The sequence below is a fragment of the Phoca vitulina genome, unplaced genomic scaffold, assembly GCF_004348235.1.
Source record: "Phoca vitulina isolate PV1807 unplaced genomic scaffold, GSC_HSeal_1.0 scaffold8, whole genome shotgun sequence".
In the NCBI taxonomy this organism is placed as follows: domain Eukaryota; kingdom Metazoa; phylum Chordata; class Mammalia; order Carnivora; family Phocidae; genus Phoca; species Phoca vitulina.
Genome location: NW_022589711.1, coordinates 9,327,660 through 9,345,464, shown reverse-complemented (window position 1 = coordinate 9,345,464; position 17,805 = coordinate 9,327,660). Strand labels below are relative to the sequence as shown.

General features: G+C 38.6%; 1 protein-coding gene across 1 annotated transcript; it reads left to right on the top strand.

Annotated features, from left to right (window-relative positions):
* Nucleotides 1–4,729: 4,729 nt before the first annotated feature.
* Nucleotides 4,730–5,062, top strand: LOC116633499 (60S ribosomal protein L35a-like). Its single transcript, XM_032406107.1, has one exon. The coding sequence runs from the start codon at nucleotides 4,730–4,732 to the stop codon at nucleotides 5,060–5,062; it is 333 nt and encodes a 110-aa protein (XP_032261998.1).
* Nucleotides 5,063–17,805: the final 12,743 nt, after the last annotated feature.

Sequence of the window (17,805 nt, the reverse complement as noted above, 5' to 3'; positions counted from 1 at the left end):
TATCCTATGAAACGTGAATAAAATGAACTGTACCCACTATCCTAGGACCGTGCGAAGGCACTCCCTAAATATATGTGATTTCTGGAGGTTCCTGGTCACAAGGACCCCTTTGACTCCAGGTTGTGACTTCCAATCCACTCCATTTTATTTCCATCTTATCCTCCAGGCTGTTATCACTTCTTTGCATGAATGCAGATATGGTAGATCACCTTTGTTTTGATTCTGCCCAAGTATTTGGCTTCATCCTTAAATCTCCCAACCTTCTTCTCTGAGATCTATCTCAATTTAATTGTGCAAAGTTCTTTAACTATACCACCGTATATAGCCATAGATTCACTGTTTTGCTCTGCTAAACTAAAAGATCTCCTCATGGCTCACTGTTTCTCAGAGAAGAAATAAAAATGTTGATCTTTCATTTCTTAATTTCTCCACCAGTAACTGGAAATGGTACAGGAGAGAATTATAAGACAGAGTGACCTTCATCAACTTTAGTTTTAAATGGTGTTCCCCCCATTCCAAGATATCACATTGATCTTCAGAAGTTTCACTCCTATACCACAGAGGTCAGATTTCATAATAAGTGGCAAGTTATCATTTCTGTGGAGGGTATATTACCCTTTCAAATGACAAAATCAATGCTTCCTGTATTATAGCTTTGGTGATGAGAACACACACACACACGCACAAATGGTTGATACAGTAGCTTCTACAAGATAGAAGAAATCTGAGGACAAATATATCCATGGTATCACCAACAGTAAGATCCTGGAACTGGAGGAGATAATATTACATTGTTTTAAGTTACTAAGTTTTTGGTAATTGTATATATAGCACTAGATAATCATTTCCTGTTTTATTGTTCATCAATATAATAGTTATTTCTCATTGGACAAATATTTACCAAGTTATACCTCCATTTCCTGGGTCAGCAGCTTTCTAATCTATAGCTTTAATTCTAGTTCTTTTCATATTATGTCAGGTTTTCTTTCTTTATCTCCATGTGCTCTTCTTCTTCTCTCTGGAAATGCCTCTCTTGTTCCTTGCAATTTTCTCTTCTTCAGGAACATGAGCTTCTTTATGTTTCTGAATGTATTCCATCTCCTGCTGCTTTGTTCTCTCTCTTCTGCTTGCCTCTGCAGTTCCTCTTCCTTCTCTCTGGCTTCCTCAGCTTCCAGCCATCAGGATTCTTCCTCACCAGGAGTCTTCTCTTCAGCCACCTTTGAGCCAACGGCAGTCACATTGGCTGACCCAGCTGGGGCCAGAGTTGTGGCTGGGGCTGTGGGTAGAGCAGCAGGGATGGTCTTTGATTTGATGGGTGATCACTCTTCAACTCTGGCTTCTTTTGCCTTCACTTAAGAACTGCTCTGCTCTTTAGAGAGGGCTCACTGGTAACTTTCTTCATTTCTTTCTCTCAGTTTTATCTCTCAGGCAACACTCTGACTTCTCTCTTATTAGGGCAGATGCCTGGGGATGGGGTCAGGCCTGAGAGGAAACAGATTTAGCTGAGTTCAGGGCCAGGAGAAAGTTGGTCTGGGTGTGCCAGGCAAAGGAGAAAAGGACTTGGATGGAGGCAGCTGGTCATCTAGCTTTGGAATTAAGTGGGATTAGATAGAGCACATCTGATGTAAAATGGAAGGTAAAAAGTCCAGTTGGTATAATGTGAACTAATTTGGGATTCATTTGCTTCATATATTTCTCTCTCTCTCTCTCTCCCAGTCCTCCAACTCACAGAGCCCTCAGGTCCTGTTAACAAATCAGTTACATTTGGGGACATGATGTCAAAACTATGGTGAGGTGCTGCATCCCCAGAAAAGGTGATTGTGTGTTTACCTCTGGCCAGGAACCAATATGTGGGCTTCAGGAGTATATTAACAAAGCCAGAGGAGAAAAGCATGGGGTCAAGTGATGCAAGGAAGGATACTGAACATTGGACAGGAGCTGGTGATTTTTTCTTAATCCCTCTTCTCATGTTCTCATAAGGTTTTTGTGAGGACCAAAGCTAATATGTGTCTCTTAGAACAGTGCCTAGCATGTAGTAAAGGCTCAAATATGTTAGATGTTAATACTTAGTGTTACCTACTAATTACTGTGGGAAAACAGAAAATCACAAGTAGCTCCCCCAAAAAGTGAAAGTCTAATAATTTCTTATGGAGGAGATTCCAGGGACCATAGTTATTTTACTTGCACTAAGGTGGTAGTTGGAAGCTTCTATGTTTCTGGTCTAGGCTTTTATTACTGAAGATGAGATTTCTGAATCCATACCCATCACCTTTATGACACCATTTACTGGTGTCAGGACAATGGATGTGGCTTTGTTTTGAGAGGGGAATTTGGATTTCTTTGATCTCAGTGGTACCCTATTCATTAAACCTGGGATAAGAGCAGGAATGGATTACACTCAGTACTTACTTACTTTAACTGAGCAAGTGCTGTGTTTAATTAAAACAAACAAACAACTTAAAGATATTTAAAATATTTTTGATTTTTTTTACTCTTTTAGTACTTTTTCCCATTCTTTTTTGGAGTGTGTTGTGTATGTTTGCATTACTACTAATAGATGTTGTTTGTATAAGTCAAGGAAGGAATGCACTAGAAAAAGTTCACTCTAGATTAAGTGTTCCCTCAGTGACAGGAAATCAACTATCATTCAAAAAAAGTCTCTGTATATTTTGTGTTTTCAGCCAATTCAGAGATGTATGTTTGGATCCTATGAAATGTCATGCACTAAACCAGATGCTATTCAGCCTTTTTATTAAGTATTACATTAAAGAACTGGTTCAGATGTGAAGAGTATGCTTATAACTTGGCAAATGTATTTCTGCTTTGTATATAGCTTAAAATGGAGTCATATCATTACTGCTAAAATATAGTACAAATTAAGTCCATATGATTTATTCATACCGAAAATAAATGCATCATTTTCCCTTTACCTAAGGACATGGGCAGTGGGCACTTTGTTCTAAAATAAATAATCCCATAGTAAATATTAAAACATTTTTACTTTTTAAATGTATCAGAGCTTCCATAGACTGAACACTCCAAATAGTAAAATATCAACATCAGGAATTCATGTTACTGAGATTATGTGCAGGGTAAGACTTTGGAAGGGACTGGCATGTTCTATTTATTTTTATTAAAAATGAATGTTATTTATTACTGCAATCCTTAAGACCTTCCTTTGGGTTAGAGCTATAAATCGAGTAAATAAAACTGCAGGTAGCCCTGACTCTCAAAGATTTTGCAGTTCATTTTTCATCTTGTTCCAGGCTGCAGAGCAGATCAGAGCTGAAGCCTACAAAAGTGCACCACACAGACTCCAGCTTCAGAGGGATCAGGCAGACCAACAAAAGATAAGCAACTTTTGGAAATGAGATTCACCTAAAAGCTTAGACTCATAGATAAAAAAAAAACCTGAGTACATTTTAAAACTGCACCTAGTTAAAGGAGACAGAGGTAGTCATCACATTTTTTACAGATACTTACAACAATGTGTTTTTAATTTTAAACCTGCATAAGTTAGAACGTATATCATATACCTGCTCTTACTAAACTATGAACTCCAGGCAAAGGGGAAGAACTCATTGCCAAGTCTTTGGATGCTAACAGTAGGTCTATTGTGACAACTGATCATGTCAGCTAAAGAAAACCTAGTAACTTAAGGCAAGCTCTCGGTTTCTGCCCTGACTAGGAGTGGAATGCTGGCTGAGACCTAGAAGATAATTGGCTCAGTTCTGAAATTCAAGTGCTTGGAATCTTACCATGGGAAGTAATAATTCTAAATAATCAAGTAGATGCTTTGTTTTTCTGGCAGGGTAAACATGACCCTAATTAGCAAGTTGGCTAATAGCAGGTCTCATTTTATAAAAGATTAGGTAAGTCTGTACAGGAACACACACACACACACACACACACACACACACACACTCTCACCCCAACGATAAAGTTTCTTGACCGGGTGGCTTAGGGGAATTTTAAACGAAAGACCTGAATAAATGCCCATCTCTTTTTAGGTTCCAAATTAATTGATTTTGGGCTAAGGCCATGGGTGATAGGTAGTCAGACACATTTTTCAATAAAGTCTATTTTCTTCTCAAGAATTAATAATAAAATTTTATTAATCAATTTATTAATCCAAACATATAACTTAAGGATTTCCAACACCATGGTTAAAGCATAGACTCTGGGGCCACACTTTTTGGGTTCAGATTGCAGCTCTACCAGGTCTAGTTGCATGATCTTAGACAAAGTACTTAACCACTCTGTGCTCGGGTTTCTCATATCTGAAATGGAGAAGCTAGTAGTATCTATTTCATTGCAAAATTAATGAATGAGGTATCAAGAACTCTTTAAGTGTTAGTTATTGTAAGTAACATGTGCCAGGCATTATTTAGATCTATGGCAATATGGTTGACCCTATCAAGATAACATTCTATTAGAGACAAAATAAGCAAACAAGTACTAATAAAACATGGGTTGTGATAATTGCTCTAAAGGAAAATAAAACAGGGGTGAGTATATGGTATGGTGTGTAAGTTGTTGTGTGTGTGGCTTTAAGTTATTTAGAGTGGGGAATGAAGTCTTCTCTGGAAAGATGGTATTTGAGAGACTTAAATGGAGAAAGTGAGTCTTATAAATGATCAGGTTAAGATATTCTTTATTTGCTTTCTTTTTCCACCATCTTGGAGTCTGTGGAGGCCTGCTGGGAACAGGATTCCTATAATGCCAAATAATGTCTGGAAGGCTTTGGTCCAAGGCCATTTTTGCTGGCTATAAGCGGGGTCTCCAGAACCAGAGGGAGCACACAGCTCTTCTTAAAATCAAAAGTGTTTATGCTCGAGATGAAACGGAATTCTATCTAGGCAAGAGATGTGCTTATGTGTACAAAGCAAAGAACAACACAGTGACTCCTGGTGGCAAACCAAACAAAACCAGAGTAATCTGGGGAAAAGTAACTCGTGTTCATGGAAACAGTGGCATGGTTCGTGCCAAATTCCGAAGCAACCTTCCTGCTAAAGCCATTGGCCACAGAATCCGTGTGATGCTGTACCCCTTAAGGATTTAAATTTAATGAAAAGTAAATAAAGGTGTAGATTTGTTCTCTTGTAAAAAAAAAAAAAAAGATATTCTTTATTTCGTCTTCCCTATTATCTTAGCTTTGCCCATCTTGTACAATATTTTTTACAAAGGTGATGATTAATTTCTAAGTTGATTTATATCACAAATTGAAGATTGATAGGTTTCGATGGAATATGCACAAATTATACTTGAAAACTCAAGGGAGAAGGGATGTGAACTTTGTCATCTAATAATAATGAAGGGAGAGCTGACACTTTCTTAATACCTCAGACATGTAATGGTTAAGAAAATTCTGAGTATGATCTATTTATAGAATCTCTGCAGAAGTTTAGAAGAGCTGTGCAGATTTACTGATGGAAGGAGAGCCAATTAGAGCTGCCATGGTGGTTCAGTTCCCCTATGAGGGACATAAGGAAAAGTATACTTGTCATGAGGACCCAGATTCTGTTAGTGTTCCTGTGACTTTGTTTTAATTGTTGTGAAAATTAAGTAAAATAAAAATTGTGAAAGCACTTTACAAATCAGAGTATGTTCTGTATAAAAGTTATTTATTTAAAAAATGGAAGATCACTTATTCTTACTTATAAGATGAAGAGGAAAAAGGAGCTAGAAATCTTTTCATTCCATGCATCATTCAAGCTTAGGATAAATTATCATAATGCCCTGCAGGTAGAGAAAATATATAGTTCTTCCTGAAAGATAAAATAAATATCATCTCTTTTGTGTTCCTTTTTGTGGCCAGAAAAAAAAAAAATACAAATCAGGGTAGAATGTGCCCTATAATCATTCTTTCCTCTCTGAATCATTTTTGTTTCACTCCTATATCCTCGATAAAGCTGTAACCACGACAGGATACATTAGCCACTGAAATCTGAACAGAAGGGCAATTCCTAATCAAATTGGCACTAATTTCTTTCAGTACAAATTATCATCATTCACAGCAAATTTGCTTTCAGTGGCCTGTGCCAACTTGAGGTACGGTTCTCCGCACTTTTTTCTCTGCCCATCAATACAACCGATCAGATCATTCTTTAACAGCTATGTCTTTTTTTCTCCTCATTTTTTATGATGACCAATAAGATGGAACTATCAGGGTTTTTTTTCATTTATTCCAACCTTGTTCCACTTAAAAGAAAACTACCAAAAGTGGAGCTCTTATTCTTTATTATATTTTTTATTTAAACAGATTTGGGTGAAATATGGAAATTTAGAAATACATACTGCAAATATTGCAATATTAAGAAATACTTTTGATTATTTACCTATTGGGTCCTTGTGATAGTATCTAGTCTAGCCTAACACTTTTATCTAAGAGGATGTGTGTGTGTGTGTGTGTGTGTATCAGACTACAGATTCATATGTTCCCAAATGTTATGCTACTTTATATAAATTGTACAGACTTCCAGGTGTCATCATAATATTTATATATAGTTTTCTGATTCTTCATCATCTCCACTGTTGTAGTTTGCCGTGCCATCTGCTCAAAATATACATTTTTATAGGTTTATAATAATGCCATCATCGAAATAGCTTGCCAAATTGCAAATATTGTTAAAATATACGAGAAAGATGGAAACACTAGGCAGTGCTCTGCGATTCTGCAATCTCATCCTCGTCTGCATTTAATTACCTTTTGTTGTTGCTCAGGTGTAGAGCAGGCTCATGTGCAAACTTGTGGCTAGGAAATTTTCGTAATTATGGTTTTATTCTTTCAGTTTTGTAGTTTTAACCACAACAAGATGAAACACTTCATCTGAAAACAACCATCTTTACCAGTAAAAAGTGTTAATTACAACATAAATGATGTCGGTAAAAATATTGGAAAATTTCGGGTTTAATTAGGTCTCCCACAGAAATAGAACTGTCACATACTTGGCATTTTGGCAGTTTTAATTCCTGTATGAGTTTTCTCCTTTAAGAGGATCACATATAGAGGGTGAGAAAATGAACGTGTCATTTGTTTAAAACATATTGTTCAAGCATGTTCCCAAGCTGAAGTGTAATATCCATTCACAATATGTTATAGTGACAAAATATTTTCAACCAAGTATCTTCCACAGAGATACATACTCATTCTTTATGCATTGCTGCCTTCTCTTTCCTTCTCCTATGATATGATAAGAATCTGAGCCCATCTAGATAAAAACAGTTCTGCAGACATATTTTTGAAGAATTGTGCCTTCTGTATATTACTTATCTATGTTCAATAATCTTGGGACGGGAATAACCACAGCCCAAAGAGTAGAATATATTCTACGCCCAGTGGAATCACAGAAGCAAAACCTCAAGACTGCAAAGCAGTAGTCTTCCTGCCAATAAGAAGATCTTAATTGCTATAATTAAAAATAAGAGTCACTTTTATTAAAAACTGAACCCCCTGTTGTGCAAATCATTCTAGTAACGCTTTGCATAACACTCAGGAATTTATAATGCCTAAGGATAATACAAAATGTAACTTTCCCTGACTGCTTGCAACTGTAAATACATGGTTTGCCAGTGACAGTTTCAATCACCAAGTAGAGATATTAATAAGTTAAATAATAAAAGCCCCAAATAAGGATGAAGAAAAAAAGGGAAATTGGAATGCGATTATATAAGTATATTTTTAAAAATATATCCGCTTTCATTTTGCTTCCATTCCTAACAAAGCAATTCTAGCAGAAAAACTTGTAAGATGCTACCATTGCCACAGCACTAGCATTCAGCGGGAGCCATGCCAACGATTAAATGAGTAACCAGCAGGATTCCCCAAACAAAGCCAATGAAGTGATGAAGAAAGTCCTGTCTGTGACATGAAATCCATGTCTTCATGATGCAAAAGGGAATAAAATGTTGCATGTGATTTTGGTGATATTCCTTAACTCTAAAATGGCTTTGTTATATTGTACACAAAATGCGGCAGCCTTGGAGAAAATAGGCATTGACAGCCCACACAAGTAACTGGGTACCGATTATTAAGGCAGTATGCTCCCCAGCTCCCCTTTAGTTATTTGTTTTTCACCCTAATTCTGATGTGAGCCACTGCTTTAGCTCAAAACATTCAACCTACTCCTTTCTGTTCTATTCCAGAGTATAAATGATAGCTTCTTTATCTTTGCTCCACACCCTAAATTATTCTATTTCCAGGTGAAGAAGTGGCCCAGTTCCTTCCAAAATGATGGGGAGGAATCCTCCATATTTTCATCAAAATAAGGCAGAACTGGCCCTGCTCTTCTTACCATCCAACCCTCCTATGTTAGATAAGGAGGCACCGGGGGCGTGGGGCTGCAGGGAGAAGAACCATAGCCTAGGAACATCTGCTTTGAGGGGAGCAAACTGTTCAGGTGAAAGTATCTAACCTCTCTGACTGCTACACTTTCACTAGTCAGGGGAAGTTATGCTCAGAGAGAATCACTAAGAGTGTTTAGTGACTCTTGGCCCCAGGCTGGATCTTGCAGTCTGCAAGCGCACTCAAATTACAGCATGTAGGAACAGGATGAAGAAGTTCTTGAGCAAGTTTGATAGCTTTCCTTGGAGCTAAGTGTGTGTGTATGTGTATGTGTGTGTGTGTGTGTGTGTGTGTGTGTGTGAATTTAGAATATGATCCATACATCTCACCCAAAGATCTCACAGCCGGGAGGGTTACAGGGAAATTTTTCCTCTATTGTTTGTAACTTGGTGCAGAGTGCTTGGGGAGAAAAGAATGCCTTTCCCACATGGGGTTTCTTAAAAAGATCTTAACAGCTGACATGTTTCTACAGGAAGGAACATAGTGGATAAAGAAGGAGGCAAAAGCTTTTGAACTCTCTTGGTGGCAGAGAACAAAGCAACGTAATATCCATGGAAGGCTTGAGGGTAGACACACTATTGTAGGGTCACACAGAGATGTGGTTGCCATTCTCTGAGTGAATAACCAATTTGCGATGGGATTGAAATGAAGATGAAGCATCCCCAAAAAGCCACCCACAGTCTATATGAGGCCACCATATTGGTAGAGCCCACCAGAGGTAGATGAAAACAGAGCCAGTGTGAGACCAGGAATGCCATCCCAATACAGACAGATGCCCAGGAATGCAAACTGACAGCTATCTTCCCTCTTCCTAACCACCATCCAATAGCAGAGGATATGGGCCTTGGAAAGAGAGAGCTTGTTTTCATCTTAAAACCAGACCAGGATGGACTCTGTATTGCAATGAAATGAAACAGGAGGGAGAATGAAATCATTGCCCTCTTCCCACTCCAGATCCTCTTCAACCATCAATGGTTCATTTTTATATAATATGCACTTCTAAATAAACTGTTGAACTGGATGTATTATAACTGTTTCAATTAGGTGTCAGGTACTGTACTAAATCACTTACATTCGCTTTATTCTCATCATAATCTAATGAAGTAGTCACTTATTATGTCTGTTGTAGAGCTGAGGGAACTGTGTGGAAGTTAAGTTGTATTTGAACCCAGATTTGTTTTTACTCATTTCGAATGACTTTTCCATGATTTCCCATTGTTTTTAGGAACAGGCCCCAAATCCTTATAAAGGCTTAGAGGGTTCTTCATAATCAGTACCTTCTTGTCCTCTATGACTCAACAAGTGCCCCTGTTTTATTTTGCCTTTTTTTTTATTCTAAAAATCTGGTACAAATATATAAAGGAAACCCAGGTACATTTTTTTTTTTTTTTACCATGTGTAAAAGAAGAATATAAAATTCATGACAGTTGTAGGAAGAATGATTTCTTTTCAACCCTGTGATCATACAACAGACGTTAGAGGTCAAAACATGAGCAGAAACATTTGTATGCTTAAAGTCATCTGCACAGTTGAGAAAGGGACAAAGACAAAGTGTCATTGGAAACCATTAAGGATCATTAAATCTTTTTTGGATGAGATTATGAGATCCTCTTAGGAATCTAAATGAATATGCATGAAACATTTTAGGTTATGAAGGGAACATCATCTGTTTTGAAAAAGTTCTTACCCAAAATACAACGAAGATTAGTACAATTTTTTTCTAATAAGGAGAGGTTTCTAATTTTACATTTTAATTTTAAAGATTTAGGTTTATTCTTTGACATCAGGTAAATAGCATGTTTTTGGGGTCATGATGAAATTTCCCCCTTTGCTCCTTAAAAAAAAAAAAGTCTGTGTTCAATATTAGTGCTTTTTTAAATAATCTGAACCATATGTCCTCATCTCAAGAATTTATAAGCAATTTTCAAAATAACAGGTATGCATCTTATGAACAGCCTTTTGAGATTTTCGTCTTTTTCTTCTACTGTTTACATTTGTATATTAAAAATCAACCAGTTGTAAATTGTTGAAGCATAGATAATTCATAAATTAGTGAATATGTTTTGAGGCCTAACCTATATGCCAGGTACTTTGGCATAAAGGGATGGCAGTCTAGTGTGGCAGATGGACATTGATCACATAATTAGAATACAAACTGGTAAGTGTGTTAATGAGACGTGCAGAGAGCTGTGGACATACAAACTTTAGCTGAATCAAACTGCCAACATAGTGAACAAAACCCTGCTCTTTCTATGAATATAATAGTAAACCATTCAGTAGATTTAGTGATTAGCCAGATCTGTTTGTTTCATTAAGGATTTTGTTTAAAAACTTCAATTTGTTGGAAAAATGTGCAAAGAACTTGAGAATAAGCAACTGATTTAAGGTATTCCCTTAAATGACTGACTCAGTCAGTCTGAATAACTTCCAGTCTTTGATTGGCCTGAATAAGTTCTAGCTTAATATTTGACTAAAAAAGGAAAAAAAAGGAATCGAAGCTTTTATTGCTCTAAATAATGGTGCTTTATTCAATGATTCCAGATTACAGTGCACGTGTGTGCGTGTGTGTGCGTGTGTGTGTAAAGACAATGCTATCTAATCCAAATACTCACTTTTATAGGAATGCTCTGTTACTGCAGCTGTGTCTGAGAAGTGTTACTTTAAGTCACTGTTAGTTTTGACTTTCTGCACATCTGTGAATGTTGTGATTTGTAAAAGGATTTTTCTTGTGATGCATCCTCACAGGTTCTTTCTGAAGTCATCGCATATGCTTTGTCATCACGATCTTTTTTTTTTTAGATTTTATTTATTTATTTGTCACAGAGAGAGAGCACAAGCAGGGGAGTGGCAGGCAGAGGAAGAAGCAGGCTCCTCCTCACCGAGCAAGGAGCCCGATGTGGGACTCAATCCCAGGACCCATGATCCCTGGGATCATGACCTGAGCTGAAGGCAGACGCTTAACCGACTGAGCCACCAAGGTGTCTCTGCCATCATGATCTTTATTTGGAATTATTTATTATTCATTTGAGGAAATCAGTATTTCTTTTTTTAATAATAGCCATTTGCTTCTGTATGTTTTGAATTGTTATCTAATGAAAGAGGCCTTTCTTGGGGGTGGGGGCATTCAAGTGAGTCCATGCAACAACCAGAAGAGTCTGCTGGATGAACTGGAAAGACCCCTCCTAAACTGGACTCAACCAGTTTCTGCTCTGAAAATGACAGGAGAATTTCAGTCAGTTCTCATGCTGTAAACAGAAATTCTGGAGGAGGTTTCAGTGGAATAAAAGGGAAAGAGACGGCATTTGGGCTCCCCTGCAGGAAAGGAATGTTGCAACTACGTTGGCTTCTGGGATCAGGACCCTGTGACCTCTAGGAAAGACTCTGATATTACTGTAGAACAATAGGCAAAGAAAACTGATACTTTCTAAGAGCAAAACTACCGGTCATTATGCTAAAAAATGAACAGGTGAATGAAAATCAGTAATAGAAAAAGTTTACTTCCAAGGAGCCAACACTGTAGTTTTTTGGAGTGATGGATTTGGCTATGATAATAATAATACCATTTATTGGTGTGGCACTCAGTATGTGCCAATCCAAGACACTGTGCTGAGAATTTTACATACATCATGTCATTTAATTCTCACAACAACCTTTTGCTGTAGATACTGTTATTATTATTTTAATTATGGTCAGAAAACTAGGCTATAAGAGATTATATAACTTGCCCACAGTAATACTCCTAATCAAGGTTAAAACCAGGTTAAAAATCCAGGGTGGACTTTAGAACCTGCAATCTTACTTGATATTAAACAGTAAGAGTAGTTTGATTTAAAATTTAGGGCACAGATATCAATGCCTTTATCAAACAGAAGCTCAAGAATAAGAATTTAATTTCTAGCAACCAAACCAGTGATTTTCAACTGTGGCGGACCCCACACCCCTCTTTCAGGGAGCATTTGGAAATGTTTAGAGGCATTTTTGGTTGCCACATTGAGTGGAGGTGCTATTGGCTTCTAGTGGGGGTAAGGATGCTTCTAAACACCCTACAACTCAGAAGATCGTAACTCATGGCTAATCATTATCTGGCTCAAAATGTCAAAAGTGCTGAAGTTGAGAAATCTTGAACTGAAGTACCAGGGCCAACTACATAATTTGTAGGGCACAATACAAAATAAAAATATATGGAATGGCCAAAAAGCAGGGAAAATTTCTTTTTCTTTCTTTCTTTTTACAATCTCTTTCTGTAGCTGTCATGGTTATTTTTTATTTGCTAATTAATGTCATGTTTCCTTGGGCATGATTAGTGACTGGGCACATGCTTCCTTGGTCAGGATTAGTGGCTGGGCAACCCAGATCCTCAACGGTGTCCAGGGCTCCATCCTGCAATGGGGCACTGAGTTTGGCTGTCTCTTTATCCACTTCCAGGCTCTGCCAAGGGAGAAAGATGGCACAAGTCACTGGGCAGGGATGGGGAAACAGGTGGCAGAGAACCCATCTCAGAGAGGTAGAGAAGCAGCAGAAATCAAGATGACATTGAATCGAGGCTCTAAGCCACCAGTGCATGCTTCAGTTGTTCCATCAGATTTTACTAACAGATCATAAATTCAAAGGTGGAGTTATGAAGAATTTCAAGGTGGTAACCACACAGCATTAAACGTCTAGCACAGGGTCCTCTTCTTAATGCAGAGCCCTGTGTGACCACAGTGGTCGATTATCCATGAAGTTAGCCCTGTAGTTAATGACAACTGGGGGGGGATTAAATAAGTGGCTGCATGGCTCATGCAGGACTCTCAGAGAGTTTAGAGGGCAAGGTAAGAATTGCCTTTTTTAAGCAAGAGTTTAGAAACCAGAGCAGGAAGCCAAAATTCAAGTGTCAAGATTTGTCTTCATTAGGGGTATACAGTAGGTCACCAGAGAGGAGCAGCTGCTTAAAGTGACCAAAAAATTGAAGGAGAAGAAACCAATAATGGAAAGATAAACGGCGATGTTGACAAGGTAGTCAGAAGGAGGCAATCGATGGAATACATTTAGCCATGAGCTATGAGTCCAAGTAGGGATTCACAACAGTTCCAGGAAGGAATGGGGGTTCTTGGAAGATCTAATCTAAAAGATAGTGTGGTGATGGCTTCAGAAGTGTATATCCCAGATATTAACAGTTTGAGGCTGAGTTGGGTCACTCCCAACTGTCTAAAACAAGAAAAGCAAGAAAAGGGGCAGAAATATTTGATGACTTTGTGTCGGTCTGGTGCTCCCAGACATAAAATGCTTGTGTTAGTCAGTAACAAGTGGTAGGCAGAATAATGGTCCCCCAAGATGTCCACACCCTGTCAATCAACTACCTTATGTGGCAAAAGGGATATTACAGAAGTGATTAAATTTACAGACATTGACGTCAGATTATCCTGAATTATCCAGACATGCCCCATCTGATCACATGAGTTCTGGGAAGTAGAGAACCTTTTCTGGCTACAGTTGCTCAGAGAGACACAAAGAGTGGAGGACTTAACCTGCTCTTTTCTGATTTTGGATTGGAGGAAAGGAGCAGGAACCAAGGGATGGAGTTTCCCTCAAAAGCTGGAAAATGCAAGGCTACAGATCCTCCCCTAAAGTCTCAGGAAAGGCCCTGCTTGGCACCTTGTTTTAGCCCAGTGACATCATGTTGGACTTCTGTATGGTACTGTAAGATAATCCATCTGTCTTGTTTTAGGCCATTGCATTTGTGGTGATTTGTTACAGCAGTAACAGAAAACTAATACACAAGTACCGAGCTTGCATGGTCGACTGAGTACTGCGGGAATGTGTGGGATCAAGGGAAATTAGAGCTGGGGTCATCACTGAGATAATTGAACCTAACACCGCATTTTAAAGAGAAGACACCTGTTGTGTAAAGGAGTCCATTAATGTGCCAAGGTCACACCGTGGGATCCCTGTCAGTCAAATCCCCGCCCTTTCTACTCTGCCACACATTTCCTGATAAAGTGGTTCCTAGGCAGGAGGTGAGCACCTATGAAAATAGATGCAGCATTCCCATTATCAAGAGAAAAGCTGTAAGAGGCAGGGAGACAATAAACAGAAATGAGGGGGAAAAAAAAAAAGAACCAAGAAAGAAGTAAATCTTTTTAGTTCAAAGACAAGTTCCAGTTAGAACTGGAAACACTTAAAGCATAGCATGTGGAGGGAAAAAGACGAATCAGCCCCTAGAAGCAGAGGTAAAGCATGAAAAACGATCAAATGAGACAGGAGGGAGAAGCCCTCGCCTGCATTTCTACACCATCTAAATCAGAATAGTTCCTTTTTGTAGTTGCTCCCAGAGTCAACTTCTCCTTGATAAACTAGGTGGTGAGTCCACAAGGTGGCTGGCATTGCAGACCTGTGTATCTCATTAGTCCCATGAAGGGCAGCTGGGAAGATGTACCTTCCCTCAGAGAAACGGCACTGCCCTTGGAGAGTAATTCCACCTGAGTGGCTGACCCGAAAACAGACCTTTTCTTATAATACCACATCTCAGAGGAGAGCTGCCTTTCTCATGACATTCTTTATGGGCCTTCTCTCGGTTAGAAATTAAAGAGAAATATGTCAGGTAGAGTCTAGGAACAAAGTATAAAACATGACTCTACTAGGTTACTAATAGCTAATCGTGCCATTGGAAATACCCAGACAAGAGCAAATTGTCGGGATTTAAAAGGTCACCAGGATCTTCAATCATGTAAGTCTTGCTCTTATTTGCTAATTAATTTCTTTCACAGGGAAGAGTACACCTGAAATCCAGTAGTGGGCATTTTTTCCAGTGAAGGTTCAGTTTGTGTAGAAGGGTATTTGTATCCACGCACACAACTGGTTTTCTACCTCCCAGGATTAAACAGCCAGAACATCAGTCTACGTGGATGTATAGCATGAGTGAAGAAAGGAAAGTAATTTTCATGATAGGTTATTTTGTATTGTTTGTTTTGTTTTTAATTATTTTATTTTAATCGCAGTATAATTAACATAGTGTTATATTAGTTTCAGGTGTACAATATAGTGATTCAGTAGTTCCATATATTACTCAGTGCTCATCCAAATAAATGTACTCTTTTTTTTTTTTTTTTTTTTTTTAAAGATTTTATTTATTTATTTGACAGAGAGAGACACAGCGAGAGAGGGAACACAAGCAGGGGGAGTGGGAGAGGGAGAAGCAGGCTCCCCGCTGAGCAGGGAGCCCGATGCGGGACTCGATCCCAGGACCCTGGGATCATGACCTGAGCCAAAGGCAGTCGCTTAACCGACTGAGCCACCCAGGCGCCCTCTTTTTTTTTTTTTAAGATTTTATTCATTTATTTTGAGAGAGAAACGGAGAGAGAGAGAGAGAATCCTCAAGTAGACTCTGCCCTGAGAGTGGAGCCCCACTCGGGGCTTGGGACTTGATCTTACAACCCTGAGGTCAGGACCTTAGCCGAAACCAAGATGCTTAACTGACTGCACCACCAACGCGTCCCAAGGGATAGGTGTACTCTTAATCCCCTTTACTTCTGTCACCCATTCCCCCCCTCCCTTCCCATCTGGTTATTCTGTATAGTTAAAGGTCTGTTTTTTGGGGTCATCTGGGTGGCTCAGTCAATTAAACCTTGCCTTCAGCTCAGGTCATAATCCCAGGGTCCTGAGATAGAGCCCCATATCTTCTCCCTCTCACTCTTCCCTTCCTGCCCCCCCCAACTCATGCTCGCTCGCTCTCTCTCTCAAATAAATTTTTTAAAAAAAGAAAGACTGTTTTTTGGTTTTATCTCTCTCTCTCTCTTCTTGTTTCCTTTGTTAGTTAGTTTTGTTTTTTTAAATTCTAAATATGAGTGAAATCATGGTATTTGTTTTTCTCTGACTGGCTTATTTCGCTTAGCATTATACTTTCTAGCTCCATCTGTATTGTTGCAAATAGCAAGATTTCATTCTTTCTGATAGCTGAATAATATTCCATTATATATATATACACCATTTCTTTACCCATTCATCCATCAGTGGACACTTGAGCTGCTTCCATAGTTTGGCTATTGTAAATAAAGCTGCAATAAACATAGGGGTGCGTATATCCCTTCGGATTAGCGTTTTCGTATTCTTTGGGTAAATACCCAGTAGTGTGATGACTAGATTGTAGGCTAGTTCTATTTTTAACTTTTTGAGGAACCTCCATACTGTTTTCCACAGTGGCTGTACCAGTTTGCATTCCCATTAGCAGGGCGCAAGGTTTCCTTTTTCTCCACATCCTCACCAACACTTGTTTATTCATCATGATAGATTATTTTGGTTACACTTACATAATAATTATACCTGGAAAAGCCAATTATGCAAACTTTTAAAATAACATTTGTCTTTTTTTTTTTTTTTTTTTTTAGCTTTTGTCTTTGCATATGTCTATCCTGTCTGGTTTTAGTTCGGGGACTTCATTCGCCATATGCCACATGTCTTCCTTTTACTCTTTTCCATAGCTTCTCTTTAGAATGCTACCCTAGATTTTCCCCATCCCACCCGATTGTGGTAGCGGAGACCCTGTGGTCTAAAACTCGCTCTGTAATTGCAATACAACATCTAGAAAATTCAGTGCAGTCTGCTCAGAGAAGAAAAGCTTTCTTCTAACAGGATTTCCTCCCACTCCCCACAACACCAAAAACCTCCATTCCCAAGCCAGAGCTGCCGAATTTTAAATTGGTATTAACAAACTATCAATCAGACAACAAGTGAATTATCTCTTCTCCATGACGTTCTGGGAGTAGATTTTAGATAGGAGTAAAATTCTTTCTATTCCTTCCGAGCTTCTCCCTGGATTTCCAGTGTAGGAGCTGAAGGCAGGCCACCCCAAGCTGGGCCACTTTGGCATGAAAATAATTCTGAGCTGAAGTCAGTCGAGACCCTGTGGTCTCAAGAGAAACTTTTGCCCTACCCTTAACTATATAGAGGAATCTAAATGGGAGGGGGGAGTCTTTCCCAGAATAAGGGTTATTAGCAGAGATCAATTTTATCTAAGTGACCTATCTGTATGGCAGGCAAACATCTAATTACCAAACATCTACTCTTCTTACTGCCCTGTGAAGTACATTCCTTCCCTCTGAAGTCCCAGATCCCTACCCCCTTCTTAGTTCAGGATGGCATATGTGCCTCATTTTGCCCATCTTTGGAGTTTCCGTATCTATGTGGAGTCCCTGTACCTACACCATTAAATTTGATTTTCACCTGTTAGCCTGTCTCATGACAGTATGATTCTTTGTTCAGCTAGAAGGACCCTTGAAGGGGACAGGAATTCTGGCTCCCTGACACCATTTAATTCCTCCATTGTAGGATTCTCTCTGATATAAATAGAGAAAGTGTAAGCCTTTATTCAGCACTGTTTCTTTTCATTCATTTTAGTGGTTGATTTTAGGCCGCCTGTATATTGTTGAACTTGATGAAGATATCTTTTATTATTATTACCCTTAATCAAAATAGGGTTTTTTTGA